The sequence below is a fragment of the Myotis nattereri genome (assembly GCF_964212035.1).
Source record: "Myotis nattereri genome assembly, chromosome: 15".
NCBI classification, from domain to species: domain Eukaryota; kingdom Metazoa; phylum Chordata; class Mammalia; order Chiroptera; family Vespertilionidae; genus Myotis; species Myotis nattereri.
In genome coordinates, this window is record NC_138090.1 from 17,257,520 (window position 1) to 17,276,034 (window position 18,515).

The following is an 18,515-nucleotide window of genomic DNA, read 5'->3' on the forward strand; positions in this document are numbered from 1 at the left end:
AACTCCGGTCCCCGGCCGGCCAGCCGCAGGTTCTGCTATGGCAGCGACTAGGCAGGGACGCCAGGAGGGCCCAGTGGCTGCAGACAACCTGATCTTCTGTTGTCCTGATCTGCCTCCACGGCCGCGTGTCCTTGGTCTCCCTGCGTCTCCGGCTCCTGGGCGGCTCAGGGGTGGAGGACGGGTCCCAGGCTCACGGCCCTTCCCACCCGGGGGGTCCCCGAGGGCGGCAGGAGGAGGCAGGCACCCGCCCGTCCTCACGCAGCACCGTGGCCCGCCCGGACTCCCGGCCAGTGGAGCCCTTACCAGGCGGGAAGGGGCCACAGCATGGAGACCCGCCCTTCACACGTCCAGAGGAGCCAGGGTTAAAGTCCCCTCGGCCTGGGTCAGCGCGTGCTGCCCGCAGCGCAGGCGCCTCCGCCCCGGCTGTCACCCTGTCAGGGCCTCGGAGAACAGGGGCCGCCCTTCCAGGTCAGGAGGGGAAACTGAGTTCCGGGAAACATGGCTGCCGCGGGGCACCCAGCCATTCGGGGAGGAGCCTGGTGAGAGGCCCCAGCGGGGCTGGGATCTAAGGGGGGAGGGTGGGGAACGAGAGGATCCGCACTGCTCCGGCAGCTCTCCCCTGCGGGCGGTGGGGCGGGGGCTTCCGGCGGCTCCCGGCCACACCCCCTCCTCCGGTCCGCTCACAGCCCACCATCCGACTGAGCCTCTGTGGGCGGCCCGGCCCGCGCCTGGGCTCGCCAAAGGCGGGAGCGGGCGCCACCCGGCCTCTCCTCCCCGAGAGCTGCCTCCCCCGCCCCCCCGTTCCCCCCCCGCTCCCCCCGCTCCTGCCCCGCGCGGGCGCCATATGCCCGAGACCACGTGGTCTCCCCTCCGACAGCTCCCAGGACGCCCCGGGCCCCGCGGTCTGGGCGCGCCCGGGCCGGGTCCTCCGCCCGCTCCGCTCCGCTCTCCCCTCACCAGCCTCGCGGCGCGGCGTCCCCGCTCAGCTCTCCTCACCGCCGTCCACCGGGCACGGAAGCCCCACCCACGCCCGCCTCCAGGAAGCCCTCCCGGCTGCACGGCCGCGCGGAGGGCGCCTTGGCGGGGCTCCTTCAGCCGCACGGTAAGGGCCGCTCCTCGCGTCCGTGGCCGCGTCCGTGGCCGCCTCCGCCGGGAGCGCCCGGGGCCCACGTGGTCCCGGCGTGTGGCCGCGACGCCCGGACCCCGCGGGGTGACGGGAGGGCGCGCGGGTGAGGAGAGGGCGGCCTCCGCTCCCGGCGGTGGCCATTGGCTGCCTCGGGCGTGGGCGGGAAACCATCGCAGGCGGCCCAGCCGGCGCTCGCGGAGGGAGAGCGGTGCCTCCGCGGGCTGGGGGCGCGCGCTGGGACCCGGAAGTCCCGCGGGCTGGCGGCCGCGCCCGAGAAGCACCGCCCGCCCCGCGGGGGCCCAGCCCGGGGACTCCCGCGAGCAGGGCCGCCGGGGAAGGCGGCGAAGGGCCCGGGGCCGCGGGCTCTGCCTCGAGGTCCTGAAGGCGGGGCCGGGAGCCGTCGGGGGCAGGACCAGAGCGCCCACGGCCCGCCCGCCCGGCGGGGAGGGGCCCGATGGCACTAGATGGGGCGACAGGAGCCTCCGTGCTCCCGGGGGTCGCAGGATGAGGGCGCTGGCGGGAGGCTCCGTGACCACGGGGAGGAAGAAGGCCGCCCCGGGAGCGGGGTCGTGAGCACGGTCCTGGCTGCGCCTGCGGGCCCTCTCCCCGGCTCCTCCCCGCTCCACTGACCTCGGCCGGCCCGGGGCGCCCTGGTGCCGGGGTCCGCCTGGCCTGCCCGCTGTCAGCGCTCAGCGCCGTCTAATGGCTCCCACTCTCTGCCCCCCCCCCTTCTACTTGGAGTTGCTCCCTGGGGTGCGCCCTTGGCCCCGCAGGACCCGCTGGGGCATCATTTCGCGGAGAGGATGGCGGCAGGGAGCCGTAAGGGAGGCAGTGGTTGTGTCTATGCCGATAGGGCGCGCGCATTTCGCCGGCAGCCTCCCAGCTGAACGCCCCGGGGCTCCGGGCGGGGTGCGTGGGCGTGGGAAGGGGCGGTGCCCTGAGCACCACCCTCGGGTCCACCAGCCGGTGGCCACAGTGGTACGAACGGGGTTGCGTTTCCGCTGCCCGCGGGAGGGCGCGCCAGCCTCCAAATAAGGATCTGGAAACTGAAGTTTGAGGTCCGGCTCTGCCGATCCAGTCTAGCCTCGGGGTGCGCCCAGGGGCTGGGGCTCCCCCCCGCGCCCCCCCCCCCACCCACACCCACACACACCACCGCCGTCACCACCTGTGGCTGTACCTGGGCAGGGACACAGGCAGCTTCCTGCTCCTCTCCCGGGGAAGCAAAGGTGAGAACACCGCCCGCCTCAGGCCAGTGAGTGAGGGAAACGACAGAGAAGGGAAGAGTGTGCCCAGCGCGGGGCGGGCCGGGCCCTGGCCGAGGGGAAAGGAGGAAGCAGACAGCAGAGGCTCCGGGCCACCCCCTGCCCCTCCTGCAGGAAAGGGACCAGCGGGCAGAGCGGACAGGCCGTGCCGCTCAGTGGGGCCCCGGCCGCCGCAGGGTGACATCACCTGGGAACTTGTTAGAAATACCGTCTTGATGCCGAAACCGGTTTGGCTCAGTGGATGGAGCGTCGGCCTGCGGACTGAGGGGTCCCAGGTTCGATTCCGGTCAAGGGCATGTGCCTGGGTTGCGGGCATATCCCCAGTGGGAGATGTGCAGGAGGCAGCTGATCGATGTTTCTCTCTCATCGATGTTTCTAACTCTCTATCTCTCTCCCTTCCTCTCTGTAAGAAATCAATAAAATATATTTAAAAAAAAAAAAAAAAAAAGAAATACCGTCTTGGGCCCGACCCCAGACGCACAGAACCAATCTCTGGGGCTGCCCGCCCCCCACTCTGTTCTAAGAAGATCTGCGGGGGGGGGGGGGGGTTCTGATTGCTCAAATTTAAGAACCCCTGGGCGAGACAGCCGCAGAAAAGAATGGCTTCCCTGCTCTTTACTTTTTTAAAAAAATATGGAACGCTTCACGAATTTGCGTGTCATCCGTGCACAGGGGCCATGCTGATCTTCTCTGTGTCGTCCCAATGGTAGTATACTGCTGCCGAAGCGGGCACCCGGCTCCTCGCTTTCAGGGACACTCACCAAAGGTCACAGAGCCAGGCCTGTGACGCCAGGACAGGGGGAAGGAGAAGAAGCGGCTCCGCCTTCCCCCACAGTCACCCACGCTGGGCAGCCCATCGCCGGCTCCCTAAGCGAGGGGGTTCACCCAGAGGCGGACATTTGAGTGGCTCTGGTGCACAACCCAATCCAGCCGCACACCTCTGAGGAAACGCTAGCTTTGTGGGCGGCCTGAACACCATCCAAAGACGTGTCCCTCTAAAAATTTCTCACTCCATCTTTCCTCCTGCCCTGAATTTACTTGGCAGATCCCCACCTTGCCCCTCATCCAAGGACACCGGGGTTTTTCGGAAATGGCACCCCAGGGGTGGCCTGCGCTTGGCTGTGGTTGTGGCCACGCCTGGTCGATGGGCCATTCGTGGCAGTGCCTGGTGTGGCGGGGAGGGTCCAGAGCTGGGCACGGGGTTCCCGGCACGAGCAGAGCTCGGCCCTGCTGACTTCCCGGCTCTAGGGTTTGGCCTGCTTTCAGAGGTGGGTGTCATGCCGTGGGCGCGGTGGCGTGCTCACCTTGTTGGCAGCGTTGCCTCCCTGCGCTGGCGTCTTATGGTGAAGCTTGGGAAAGAGGGGGAGGCCTCTGTTCCCACCGCTGGGGCTAGGGCAGAAGGGGAATCCGGCCATCAACTCTCCCTTCTCCTCTTTCTAGAAAGACTCTTCCTTCTCTTTCTTAGGGCGAAATCCTGGTTAAATGGCTTCACTGCCTGTAGGCTTTACCTCACCCCCAAGCGGGAGTCTGGACAGCTGACACCGCCCCCGCCCCCCTTCACACTGGGCTGGGAATGTGTGCTCTGTGCCTCTGCCCTCACCAGGGCCCAGGCAGCCCTGGTGGCCCAGTGAAAGGGGCCTGATATGTGTCAAGATGGATTTGGTTGAGTATCGACCCATGAACCAAGAGGCCATGGTTCCATTCCCCGCCAGGGCACATGCCGGGGTTGCAGGCTCAATTCCCAGTGAGGGCGTGCAGGAGGCAGCCGATCAATGATTCTCTCTCATCATTGATGTTTCTCTCCTTCTCCCTCTTCCTTCCTCTCTGAGATCAATAAAAATATATTGATTAGCTATTTGCTCGCCTGCTCTGAGCTTCAGTTTAAAACACACACACACACACACACACCCCAAATAACTAAGAATCACCAGGGCCCCAAATAATCATTTGGGGGAAGGTGAGAAAGGAAGGACTTGGTTGAGAAAAAGACTCCACTTCCACAGTTTTTAATTTAGGTTCAAACAGCCACAAGTATGCAGAAACTCTCCCAAGTTATTTAGCAACAAATTTTCCTCCCGTTCTTCTTTCCTGTTTGCCAATTTCCATGCCCAAAGCATCCACTTTCCTAATATGTACATCCAGACATGTGCAAAGAAAGGCTCTCAAGTTCGCCTTTCTTTTACACAAAATCTGCGTGTTTTCAGGACCCACCAGTCCGCCCGTGAACACTCCTTGGAATTTCCACATCCACGCACTAGTGTCCATGCACTTGTTGTTTTTAACAGCTGCACAGCATTCCGCGTTATGCGTAAACTGTGGCTTACCTCACCGGCCCCCTGCTTTGGGGGTGTCCCCTCATCTGCTGTCACAACCAGTGCTTCCGTTTGTACCGATATCCTCTTGCATACATTCAAGGGCATCTTTAGGACAAATGCCTTAAAGTGGAAGTGCTGGGTCCGAGGGAAGCTGCCTTTTAATTATGGTGGATGCTGCCTTCCTTCCTCTGATGGGGAGGTAGGAGAGGAGACTGTTTGGAGCTAGACAGGGCAGAGAAGAGAACCTTTTCTCTGTGCTTACGAGCTATTTGCTCACCTGCTCTGAGCTTCAGTTTTAAAAATCTGTAAAATGCGGCACAGTTATAGGATAAAATGGGCTCAGCTACATACAGTGTTTGCTTCAGGGCCAAACACACAGCGAGAGCTCAAAGGTGTCAAGTTGTGGAGGCTTTGATACAACTGCCCCTGCATTTGCCAAAGAGCAGGCAGCCTGTTTTCCCTGGGGAGAATGCTGGGGCATTGGAGAGACGCGGTATCTGAGAGCCAGCGTTTGAGCCTGGTCCACAGGCAATGGCTCCCATTAGAAGATGCCCTCCCCAGCCCCACCATCATTTTTTTTTGTCCCCGAGGATTCTCACGTTCCCTGATAATGGCACCCTGGGCCTCCCCCGGGCCTTCCAGGCTACCTGAATGAAGGCACTTGGTCTGCCGTAAGTCTTCCCCGCTGTGGTCCCTGGCACAGTCCACAAATAAATGCAACCTCTGCCGTTTATTGCATGTTTGTCACTGGCTTTACATAATTCTGCGGCGTCTACAGGCATGATTCCATTCAGTTCTCAGAGTTCTCCCATAGGGGGGGAAAGATTACCACCCGCAGACACCCTCCTCCTTGCTCCGCAACCTGGTCCCATCCAAAAGGAACATCATGTTCGCGTGACTTCTTCAGAGTCCACCCCCCCCACACACACCCCGCCCCGCTGTCCCCTCCAGGTGGCAAGAGGCCCTGTGATGTGAGTGGAGTTTCCTGTTGCCTTACATTTTATTTACACTGGGGATGAGCCTTCATTTGTCAGATTAAAGGGTGGATTGATTTTATGGGACTGGAAATGCAGTGTGTGTGTCTAGAAGGAAAAACACGATACCTGGTAACATCTCAAAATGTCTCTGTGAAACTTGTCACCAGTGCTGCCGACATTTTTTTATATATATATTTTATTGATTTCAGAGAGGAAGGGAGGAGAGAGATAGAAACATCAATGATGAGAGAGAATCATTGATTGGCTGCCTCCTGCACGCCCCCCACTGGGGATCAAGCCTGCAACCCAGGCATGTGCCCTTGGCCGGAATCGAACCTGGGACCCTTCAGTCCTCTGCAGGCTGACCTCTACCCACTGAGCCAAGCCAGGCAGGGCAGCTGCCAACATTTTGTATAAAAAGTTAGCGACTGATCTTCTGAATCCTCTCACATGAGAGGTGTTCTCTGACCCTTCTGAATAGACCCCAAACAGCGCTCCTGTATCCGTTCTCTCTCTTGCTGCAGGGGGTAAGGACGGATTGGGAGCCCAGCCTCTGTCTGAGGGCCCATCACTTAAGCTACACCAGGTGCCTCAGGCAGTTCCTCGGTCTAAGGACATGAGTGCAAAGAAGGAAGAGACCGCATTCAGTATTCTCAGAATTTATGAGGGATCAGAGCCGAGGAGGTATGAGCCAGAGGGCTCTGGCCTTTCCTCTCAGCACAGGCATCAAGCACAGCCCCAGCTGGATGGGGTGTGTGGCACCCCGCAGTGGTCCCCAGGCTCCCCAGCGCAGCAGGGCCCGGTGTATCAGGAGATGAGCACTGTGACCCCGCAGCAGTGGGCCCTCCAGGCCCTCGACAGGTCCGAGCTCCAGGCCAGCTGGTTCTCTGAGGGGCGGTCGAGAGAAGAAGCAGAGTTTGCCTCCAGGTAGGTCTCCCCTGGGGGTGGGGGTGGGGGGGGCAGGAACTGACAGGGGTGGGGGGCGGGACTTCCTAGCAGGGAGCCCTCCATTTCATGCTCTGTCTCCCCCTCCCCCTCTCCCTTTGTCCCAGCAGCTTACTAGGATTCGAGTTTGGTGAGTGCCACCGGGACAGTGTGGACAGGGAGGGTGGCAGCTCAAGGTGCTCAGATGGGGCCTGGGAGAGAGGCCCTGGCGCCAGGAGAGCAGGCTGCCCGCTGCCCTCTCCGTGAGCCGTGGGCATTGATACTTCCCTGCAGGCCTGCCTTGTTCTTCGCCTCCTCCCAGTGACGAAGTCTGGTCCTTCCTCAGAGCAATTGTAAGTGTCTTGTTTTTTAAAAACAAAAACTTGGGATCTTTCTCTTCCCCGTTCCCCCCAAACAAGAAGGTGAGGGTGTGCAGTGTCCACACTCGCTCGCTCTCCCATAGGTGGCGGGCGTCCTGTGGCTCCCCCCTTCTCCCGCCACCAGTATTCAGGGCCTCCACTCAGTCACTTCCAGAGCTGCACCCGTGGCGGCTCTGAGCCAGGCTCTGCCCTCGCTGCTGGCACTCGGAATGGTCTCAGAAACATGGCCCTGCTTATCGCGGAGGCGACCTGGGCCTGACCTGGGCTAGCGCAGAAGATGTCAGGGGGCTGAGGTCCCCAGCTGAGACACGATCCTGCCTGGGGGTGAGAGGGGAGCTGTTGGGTGAATGGCTAGGAATGTAGTCAGAGGACAGGGGCAGGCAGTCCCCATGGATGAGGGGGGCCCAGGGCGATGGCCGTTCAAGGCCACCACCCTCTCCTCTCCCAGCCTCCCGTGGCAGACGAAGTGGTGGTCAGGCAGAGGATCCCACGCAAGTCCTGGAAGGTGGGCAGACTCTGCCACGGCAAGAAAGTCTCTGCCATTGCCATCAGCAGCTCGACTCACCACGTGTACACGTGTGGCCACGGCTACATCAGGGTGTGGGACGAGAGTGCCCTGCATACCTGGAACAAGGCCCCGCAGGCCCAGCTGAACTTCCAGGTGAGGGCTGTGCTACGAGGGCTCAGGGCACCCAGACGCGATTCCGTCAGGAGCCTCGCAGCCTGCACTTTGCAGAGGTGATGTGAGCATGTGACCGTCCCTACAGGACCGTCATAACTGTGTCCTCAGCTGCAAGCTGTTCCCCAACGAGCAGAGCCTGATCACCGGGGGGGTGTCCCGGACCCTGACGCTTTGGGATCTGGCACCCACACCCCGCATCAGGGCACAGCTGGCCTCCGCAGGCCCCATATGCTACTCTCTGGCCATCTCCTCCAATGCCCAGATCTGCTTGGCTTGTTTCAAAGGATTCATTGAGATTTGGGATCTGCAGAACCAAATCTTGATCAGGTATGCCCTGGGGGCGGGAAGGCATGTGCCCTTTCTGGACCTCACTCTCCCCTCTGTGCGGCAGGACTAAGTGAGTGAGTGTGGAGAATATATCTGGGGTCCTTCTAGGGCAGCGGTTCTCAACCTGTGGGTCGCGACCCCTTTGGCAGTCAAATGACCCTTTCACAGGGGTCGCCTAAGACCATCCTGCATATCAGATATTTACATTACGATTCATAACAGTAGCAACATTACAGTTATGAAGTAGCAACGAAAATAATTTTATGGTTGGGTCACAACATGAGGAACGTATTTAAAGGGCCAGAAGGTTGAGAACCACTGTTAGGGCCTTCCTGGGCCCAAAACTCCTGGGGGTCCCAACCAAACACAAACCTCTGAGTTATTTCCCACCAGGAAGCACCAAGTCCCTGAATATGGGTCCCGATGTGTGGATATCACGGGCAATAAGTTCTGGACCGGAGGCGAAGACACCAGCCTGTATTCCTGGGACCTGAGGAGCTGCCAGAAGCTGCAGCAATACAACCTCCACCATGAGGTGCCTGGCCGGGCCCAGCTGGCTGAGTGCGGCCCCCAGGGCCTGGGAGCTGTGGGTGCCTGCAGGAGCGGGACCTGAGCTTGGAGGTGGGCACAAAGGATGGAGTTGGCAGCTCGGAGCCCTGACTCCACCTCCTTCCCCACAGATCCTCAGCATCGCCCACGACCCCAGCGAGGAGTGGCTGCTAGTGGGCCTGCGGACCAGTGACGTCATCATCCTGCACACGCACCGGAAGGAGGCGTTTAAGGCCGTCATACATAAATACGTCCACCACCACAACCTCAAGTTTGCCGCCTCTGGTGCGTGAGAAGCAGGGCAACACCTCGGGGTGTCCTGGACACTCTGGGGTGTCTACTCACTTTAAAGTCTGGGCCCAGACTATTTCAGACTCTTAGTTCCTCCCTCTCCAGCCCCAACACTGGCCAAACAGAGATCCAGGTGTCTGCTCTCCCATTGCTCTCACCCCTGCATCACCCCCCACTCCCAACCCCACCAGTGTTTCTCCCTCTGATAGCCCGGCTACCTTTCCTGTCTTCTCTCTCTCCTCGCCCCTTTCCTTCCTGGCTCTGTCAGAAAGGGTTGCTTCCCCTGCAGAATGGCAGCCTGAAGACACGGGCAGACGGAAGAGGCACGAAGCCCCAGCTACTGTCCTGTTCAGCGATGCTCACCGTGATCCTCTGTGGGGTTGGCGGGTGGGGGCAGATGAGGGAATGGTTCGTGTTGTGTCTCTGATTTTTATATTTGGGGAAACTGAGGCAGAGAAACCTCTTCCCTAGTCCGGCGGGAACAGCGGGACTAGGATGCAGTATCTGGCCCTCCATCTGTTTTTCCTTTGCAGGGAGCTATTTTGTGACCACAATGGATGAGTCAATCTACTGCTTATCTGCACCTTATCTACAAAGGTTGTTTCAGGTACTGGAAGGAGGGGTGTGAAAACCCCGTACTAGGAGCTGTAGTCCTAGATCCCAGTGGGTCAGGCCCCAGAGGCAGTGTTGGAGAGGACCTCTGAGATGGCACCCAGGGCCATTTAATAGATGCGGGGGGGATGAGGACTTGAGGCCCTGTAAACTCAGGGGCTCCACCGTGAGCCCCGAGACCTGGCCCTGCCTCTAAACCAGCCGTGGGCAAACTACAGCCCGCGGGCTGGATCCGGCCCGTTTGAAATGAATAAAACTATTGAAAAAAAAGACCGTACCCTTTTATCTAATGATGTTTACTTTGAATTTATATTAGTTCACACAAACACTCCATCCATGCTTTTGTTCCGGCCCTCCGGTCCAGTTTAAGAACCCATTGTGGCCCTCAAGTAAAAAAGTTTGCCCACCCCTGCTCTAAACTGAGCCTCAGGTCTACGCTGAGCCTTGAAAGAGCCCTAAATGAAACCTTCATCTCTGGCCCAAGCCTGGCCCCTGCACAGAGGACCTTTTTTGGCGCCTCTTTTCCCCTAGGAGGAGGAGTCTACAGAAGTCCTGTGTTGCGACGTGTCCTCCGACAACCAGTATCTGGTCACAGGCTCCAGAAACTGTGCCACGGTTTACAAGCTCTTGTATTGAAGGTTGGGTGTCGGGTCCTGCTGGTGAAGATCCAGAGAAAGCAGCGTGCTGAGAGGTGACCTTGGGCGCCGACCAGCTTCCAACGCTTCCTGCCTCCACCTTCTCCTCGATGGCAGGTCACCTGTCTGTTCCCCTCTCCTAGCCTGCGCTCCCAGGTTTTTAGTGTACAGCTTAGGGATTTTTCACTTTATTTCTTTACCACCGATGGCTGGGTTTTGGTGGGGAAACTTGCCTTTATAACTAATAAAATAGAAAAGCAAAAACCAGAATGGCCTGGATACGTTTCATTATGGTGGATTCCTTATGCCCCCAGTCAGCAAATCCAGGGTAGGGAAGGACTTAGGTTTTTTTAGAAATCTTCTTTTCTTTCTTTCTTTATATTTTTTAAATCCTCACCTGAGAATATTTTTTGACTGATTTTAGAGAGAATGGAAGAGAGATGGAAAGACAGAGAGAAACATCGATGTGAGAGAAACACATTGATTGGTTGCCTCCTGCACAAGCCCTGACCAGGGCTGGGACCAGGGAGGAGCTTGCAACCAGGTACGTGCCCTTGACTGGAATTAAACCCGGGACCCTTGGGTCCACAGGCCAATGCTCTATCCACTGAGCCAAACCCGCTAGAGCAGGACTTAGTTTTGTTTGTAACTTTTTTTTGTGGGGGGGGGGGGAGGTGCGTGCAGGGAATTCTTGGAATTTAAGAAGGCTTAATAAGAAATGTATGTATATGTACAAATTTTCAAGTTATATATTGGAGTTGGTAGATTAACAATGCTCAACTCTTTTGTTAATCCTCACCTGAGGATAAAGAAAAAGGGAGAGAGTGATGTGAGAGAAATATTGATCGGTTACCTCCCATATGGGCCCTGACTGGGAATGGAACCAGTAACGTTTTAGTGTACGGGACGGTGCTCCAACCTACTGAGCCACCCGGCCAAGGCTGAGTCTCCATGAGCTGGTCTAACCATATCCCAAGAAAGGCTCTCCTTTTAGCTTCCTGATTCACAATACCTCATTTTGTCTGAGTCTTCGCAAGTCCTGATCCTAATTCTGGCATTTGGTGCCAGTGAAAAGCTACAGTTTTGTGTCAGCTTCCTCATGTTTGAGGATGTGATGATGTAATTTTTCTGGCCTTCCCCAAGTTGAAAAAGCCCCAGCTCCCCAAAACAAGCCAGGTAGGCCTGCTTTCTATTCCTCTCCCATCCTGCCGCCTCGTTGCTTGGTGGTGGCATGGCTGAGAGATAGCTGCCCACTCAAGTTTGTAGCTTAGAGTTGTCACTGGGAGGAGACTGCAAAGCCATGGATTAACCCTTTGCGGTCATTTGTCTACTCTCAGCCACCAAAGCTTTTTTACCGTTCTGGTCGTATGTCTGCTCTCAGCCACCACAGCAAGGAACCGTACGAATCTTAACTCTATTCATTCCTGTATCAGTTCATAATTTCTCTGAAAGCTCTTAAGTGTCTAAGCGACCTTGTCACGAACCAAAACATTGCCCCGACAAATCGGAGATACCGAAACTCAATATAAACAAACGCGCTCGTTCCACACTCACCATGCAAAACCCCGTGGCGAGTCAGTCGCCTTTTGAGAGTGAAGAAATCGACAAGCTTTGGAGATACTTTGCAGAATTTCAAATAAAGCTTTACAAATTACGTTTAACTATAATTAGGCATTCTCGCTTGTTAAGATATTTCAAAATAATACTCCAAAATGGCAAAAAGAAAGTTACCGAAAGAAGTGTACTGTGAATCTGAAAGTAACGATGAAGAGTTTTATTTTGGCACCTTGAATACTGACTCTGACGTAGAAAGTGAAAACGTTTGTAGTGATTCTACTAGTAGTGACGTAGTTCCAAAAAAGAATTAATAAATCTTGTTTATCCTTCATAATCTTGCATGTTATGTATCACTGCTCTTTCAATGGAAATTAATTCCGACCAGTACGACACCCATGTCCAAATTTAATACGACCGCAAAGGGTTAAGTGTGCCATCTTTGCATTGAGATGTTGTTGGGTACCTAATTCTTGCTGACCAATGATGAGAGAAGAATGGGTCCCATTTCTGGGCCAAGGCTAAAGGAGTAGGGGTGTCCCCTCCAGGTTCTCTGTCCTCTTCTACCAACCCAAGGCGAATGGCATGGAAGCCCTAGAGCAGCGGTTCTCAACCTGTGGGTCGCGACCCCTTTGGGGGTCAAACGACCCTTTCACAGGGGTCGCCAACACCATCGGAAAACACATATATAATTACATATTGTTTTTATGATTCATCACTATGCTTTATGTTCAATTTGTAACAATGAAAATACATCCTGCATATCAGATATTTACATTACGATTCATAACAGTAGCAAAATGACAGTTATGAAGTAGCAACGAAAATAATTTTATGGTTGGGGGTCACCACAACATGAGGAACTGTATTAAAGGGCCGCGGCATTAGGAAGGTTGAGAACCACTGCCCTAGAGGATTGTAGAGCCATGAGGTGGAAGCATCCTGTTTCCACAAATCAAATATGGAGAAAAGCTGCGCACTTTGGATTGTTATGTGGACGAGAAATAAACTTATATTAGAGCTGTTAGAAATTTTGGAGTCTATTTGTTACTGTAGCCCTGGAAACAACAAACTTAAAGGGCCAGGTAATAAATATTTTAGGCTTTGCCCCAAAGCTCAACTCCTCTGCTGTAGCGTGAAAGCAGCCATAGACAATACATAAATGAATGTGTGGGACCGTGTTCCAATAAAACTTTATGTATAAAAACAAGCAGTGGCCAGATTGATTTGCTGGCTATAGTTTGCCTACCCTGCTGTTGCCAGTGTGCCTCTAAATCAGCGGTTCTCAACCTTCTGGCCCTTTAAATACAGTTCCTCATGTTGTGACCCAACCATAAAATTATTTTTGTTGCTTCTTCATAACTGTAATGTTCCTACTGTTATGAATCGTAATGTAAATATCTGATGTGCAGGATGGTCTTAGGTGACCCCTGTGAAAGGGTTGTTCAACCGCCAAAGGGGTCGCGACCCACAGGTTGAGAACCACTGCTCTAAATAATATAATTAGCATTCATGTAAAAATGATACAGAGAGTAGAAGCCAATAGTAGATCTATCCTACTGGGCTATAGGAACAAATAGACTCCAAAATTTGTAATGTCCTTCGAGGTTTAAGTCCAAATATATGAGCAATTATAGTGAATGTAAGTAGAGTAAATATTCCTATTAATGTGTTTATATATGACTGGATTTTTAAAATTCTCAGATGTATGTGTTTAAAATATATTAAAACATAAGGATACAAAAAGGATGAAAATGAGATATTTTGTGTGCACGCTAAATCCAAGCAAGCTGATATATTAATTTTAGATTACATGTGCTCTAAAACAAAGAGCAATATCTGAGATAAAGGTGAACACTTCATAAATCCAACAGGAAGATACAAAAATTCCATTATGTTTTATGCATTTATTAATAGTTTCATATTTATAAAGAAAAAATGACAAAAATAGACAAATCTCTCTCTCAGTAACCAGTAGTTTAAACAGACAAAATAATAAGAATATAGAAGAGTTAAATAACATGAGTAAACTCAGAATAATTCATACAATCACTAGAGTATATATTTTTCACATACACAAAGCATTTATAAAACTTGACCATAAACTGTCATAAGTTTCAGAGGATTTAACTCTTACAGAATAGATTTCATGACCACAATGCAATTAAGACAGAAATGAATAATGAAGTGAAAACTAGAAATGTTCCTGTTTTTGAAATGAAGAAATAACTAATAGAGACTAGATCACAACATAATCGGAAGCTGAAAAGGTTCAGGGAACATTCAGATCTAGCTCCCTGGCATATGTTGTCAATTTGGCTCAAGTGTAATCTTACTAAGAACAAACACCTGAATTGAAGAATTCAGCTAAAACTGGTTAGAGCTTGGTCATTCCGCGTCAGCGAAACCCCGCCCCACCTCGCTCTCGGGCCACGCGGAGGACCCGCACTGGCTGCCCGAGGCTCCCGCCTGTTGAAAGCGGAGCCGGAGGGAGCCAGGACACAGTCCGGAGACAAGAACCCGGGGCACGGCCTTGCTCCCAGCAAAGGGGCTGGAGGGGAAGGGACCAGTGGCCCAGGCGGTTGATTTGCGCAGACGTCGCAAAAGGAATGAAACCTCTCGGCCGCGATGTGTCCATTTCCGCGCCGCGGCGCCAACACCGTGTTCTCTTACCTGTGTTCCCGGGAGCGGGGAGCACGCTCACTCCTGCGGCTGTGGCTTCACCCTTCCTGGGAGGTGGAATCACGTGCGTGCCGGGCGCCGCCACAGCAAAACGCCTGTGCCCTCTCTGAGGCTCGAACTCAGGACCTTCAGATTATGAGACTGACGCGCTGCCCACTGCGCCAAGAGGGCCGCCGGCGAGGGTGCCTTCTTTGCTGCTAAAGAGAACGGTCTGCAGCCCCTTTCCCGGCCGAGCCGCCTCCGGGCGTCAGTCTCCCCGGCCTCGCGGACGCCTGGTGCTATTCGAGGCGCACGTGGGGAAGGAGGGACGTGCCCCCGCCCGGCGTTCCCCTGCGGACCGGGCCGGAGCCGCCGCGCGCCGGGGTCCCTGGGGTTCGGAAGGATGGGCCGGAGAAGCGGGCGGGCGAGCGCGAGGCCGGGCAGGGGGAGGGGGCGCGGGCGCGGGCGCGAGGGCGGGGACACGCGTCGGAGGGGCCGGTGCCAGCGGAGGTCGCGGGCGCGAGGTGACCAACGGCGGGTGTCCGGTAGACGGAGGCTGTCGGGGCGACAGCGGGCGCGGTGGGCGTCAGGGGGCGCCCCTGAGCAAGGTGAGTAGGGCCCCGGGGAGCCCGTGGGCCTGGGAGGGGCGGGATGAGGAGGAGAGAGGGACAGAGGAGTTTGGGGTGTGAAACTCCCAGGAAGCTAGGAGTGTTCAGAGATGATGGGGGCTGTCAGGACACGGGCTAACTCCAAGGTGCTCCCAAAGGCCAGGTCTGGGGTCCTTTTGGCAAACAAATAAATAAACAAACAAACAAAGAAATATCGATAGTAATGGATTATAACTCATAGAATAAAGTAAGTATCCATGAGTCCATCCTGATGGAAATAATTGGTTATGTAAACATACACATGTCCGTGGATATTATGTATAGAGCATATGTATCTACATATTGAGAAGCGGGGGAGCCGCCTGGCATAATGACAGGCAAGAATCGCCAAGGGGAAAAATTGTGATTCTTCGGTGGAGAGACCTGCCAGACATCATCTTTTCCAGTCGCCAAAGTTGAAACCAGCAGTAATGATACCTGTCGATAGGGTGTGCTGAGGACAGATCACCACTTTTGTGTTATTCTTGCTTCCGCTGCATTATCTGGATTTATTCACCAGGAAATAGTAGATAAGTCCACATGGAGGAACAGTCTACAAAAGCACTGCCCAATCCTCCCCCAGAAAATCAAGGCCGATGAGCAGTTGGTCTGTTGGAATGCGGGGGAAGTGAGAGATCCGAGGCAGTTGGAGGCAGGTCGGAGCAGAGAGGACCGTTGGGGGGGGGGGGGGGGGAGGGGGGAGTAGGGGCTGGGAGGTGCTGGTGATGAAAGGCGGCTGGAGAGGATGGTCCAGGGAAGGGTCAGCGCTTAGAGGATCAGGTGGCAATAGTACTGGGCACTGAATGGGATCGCTGGGAGCGGAAACTGGGCCGAGAGCTGGGTGAGTCCTACATTCACTGTGCTGCTTGGGTCTGCGAGAGCCCCCCCCCCCCCCCCCCCCCCCCCGCCCCCCAGGACAGATTCCTGCTTGCCAGAACCCCACAGTCAGGGCAGGAGGCCGGCGGCCATGCTGAGCTGGCCGTCTGCACAGAATGCGCTCTGCTGTAATAGATAGACGGACAGGGTGAGCTCCCGAGGCTCAAGCTAGAGGAAGGGGCTGGGCGCTCGGGTTGGCTGGGTATCAGGGAAAGGCATCCATGTGGGTAAGTCCCACTGGCCTTTGGAAATGTGGGCCTGTCAGTCAGAGGAGAGGGTGACGGCTCAAAGCAAAGACTAGAGCTTGGTCCCACAGCGACCAGAGGAGGAGTTATCGAGGGGGAACGTGTGGCTTGAGGGGCTCTGTTCTTGAGTTTCCTCACCTTTATTTATTTATTTTTATTGATTTCAGAGAGGGAGGGAGAGGGAGAGAGATAGAAGCATCAATGATGAGAGAGAATCATTGAACGGCTGCCTCCTGCACGCACCCTACCGGGAATCAAGCCCACGACCTGGGCATGTGCCCTTGACTGGAATTGAACACTGGACCCTTCAGTCCACAGGCCGAGGCTCTATCCACTGAGCCAAACCAGCGAGGGCTTGAGTTTCTTCACCTTTAAATTGGGGTATGGGGAGAACCTGTCTTAAAGCAGTATTGTGGGAGTAGATGAGCTCATATAAACTGCTTCAATATATGTACGGTACTAAACAAATGCTACCATTCATTAGGGGGCGCAAAGAGATGGAGGGGGCAACTCGAGGGGCTGCAGAAGATACCAAAGCGTGCCGGCCGCCGGGGCCCTGGGAGGAGCAGGTTTTGAGTAGAATGGAATCATCATGATGCTGAGCACCAGCTAGATGCCAGGTATGAAGCGTGTTCCCCCAGACAGTTCTCAGGGTAGCCTTTTATGGGTTTGTGTTCCGTCCCCACTCCGTGATGTAACAAGGTAAATTCCTGGTCTCATCTGGACCTCGAGTATGAAATGGCCCTTGGACGGAAGCACCTTGAGTCAGGGAGGGTGTCGTAGCCATTTCTGGGACACCACCCCCTCCCTCCCACAGTCCACATCCCGAGAGCTCTGGGCAAGTTCCCAAACCCCCCCCCCCAATTCCTGCCGCCATTGCTTGCCACTTGGGGCCCAGGCCCAGCTCTGGGCTGGGAGAGCAGGGGCTGTGGGCTGGGATGGGGGTCTTGAGGTCTGGGGTCTGTGCTAGCCCACCCAGTGCCTTAAGCAAATGGGTTCTCCCCTCTGGGCTTGGACCTCTGCACCCCTAAACCGCAGATACCTCCTTGGACTGGAAACTTCCCAGGGGCCCTTCTGGTCACTCGAATCTGCCTGGATTCCTGGAGAGGTTGTTAAAATACAGATTCTGATTCAGTAGGTTTGGACGGGCCCTGAGAGTTTGCATTTCCAACAAGCTCCGGGTGCTGGAGGCGCTGGAGGCTCGGGGACCCCTGCTTGGAGTCACAGGGTCTGGCCCCGTGGTCCTCCACCCTCGCTGAAGAGTAGGGTGGCCTCAGAGGTTCCTTCTCTTCTGGAGAGAGAAGTGGGGTGCCAGGTTGCACCCCAGGCCGGTTTAGTTCATGGATGGGAGCTGAGGACCTGGCGTCAGTGCTGTTTGAAGCTCCTCGAGTGAATCTAATGTGCAGCCGAGGTTGGGGACCACTGTGCTACGGGGTGGGCAGGGAATTTAGACAAATTAGGGGTTTTCCGTTAAAGCTTTCGCTTTCTGCTGCCCCCTGGTGGCCATCTTGTTCCTGCACATTCAACCGCAAGCGGATCACAAAAAGAAAATGATGCTGCTGCCCAGGGTGAAGGGCTGCCCGCTGCCCCAGGACCCACTCTGCCAGGAGGGGGCTCCTCCCTTGCTCTGACGCTGCAGAGAATTCCTTAAGCCAGGGGTCCTCAAACTGCGGCCCGCGGGCCACATGCAAATACAAATGTTGTATTTGTTCCTGTTTTGTTTTTTTACTTCAAAATAAGATATGTGCAGGGTGCATAGGAATTTGTTCATAGTTTTTTTTTTTTTTTAAAACTATAGTCCGGCCCTCCAACGGTCTGAGGGACAGTGAACTGGCCCCCTGTTTAGAAAGTTTGAGGACCCCTGCCATAAACAATGGCCTCTGTCCCAGAGCCCCGGGGGCAGCCAGAATGTGTTGAGAAATTCCCGGTTGGTCTGGGGACAGGGAGGATCCCTGAGAGGAGGGAGGCCTGCAGGAGCTGAGGAGGCGCCTGGATCCCTCCCTCCATCAGAGCTAGCGGACCGGGGTGGGCACTCAGGGCATCATCTGGGCCTTGGCCCGTCTGTGTTGCAGTTCCCAGTGTCTTACTCCAAAGCCCACAGTGGGAGCCATAGGAATGTAAATGGTCTCTTGTTGACTCAGAGAGTCTAGGGGGCCCTCAGACGGCCTTGGAGGCTGAGATGAAGGGTTTTGAAAGGCGACTTACTTTTTAGATTTGTGTGTGTGTGTTTGCAAATAAGAGGAACGTGCCTCTGAACACGCTTGGCTTGAACGCAGCTTCTTGATCGTCACAGGCCTCCAGGGACGTGAAGGTGCCGACGTGCTGGGTGGTTCCAGCAGGAACCCTGCGATCAGGCTGAAGGGCCGCCAGGAAGTGAGGACGGAGGACGAGCCCCGAGGGGCATGGATGTCCGAGCCCAGGCGTCAGTCCCCGCCTGGCCCACAAGCGGCCT

General features: G+C 55.5%; 1 protein-coding gene across 1 annotated transcript; it reads left to right on the plus strand.

Moving 5' to 3' along the window:
* Positions 1-6,494: 6,494 nt before the first annotated feature.
* On the plus strand, positions 6,495-10,081 carry TLE7 (TLE family member 7; the record flags this gene model as incomplete). Its single annotated transcript, XM_081108357.1, has 9 exons — positions 6,495-6,607; positions 6,736-6,755; positions 6,899-6,957; positions 7,433-7,645; positions 7,752-7,993; positions 8,387-8,528; positions 8,674-8,827; positions 9,367-9,440; positions 9,977-10,081. 9 exons carry the CDS (start codon positions 6,495-6,497, stop codon positions 10,079-10,081), a joined length of 1,122 nt encoding a protein of 373 aa, XP_080964483.1.
* Positions 10,082-18,515: the final 8,434 nt, after the last annotated feature.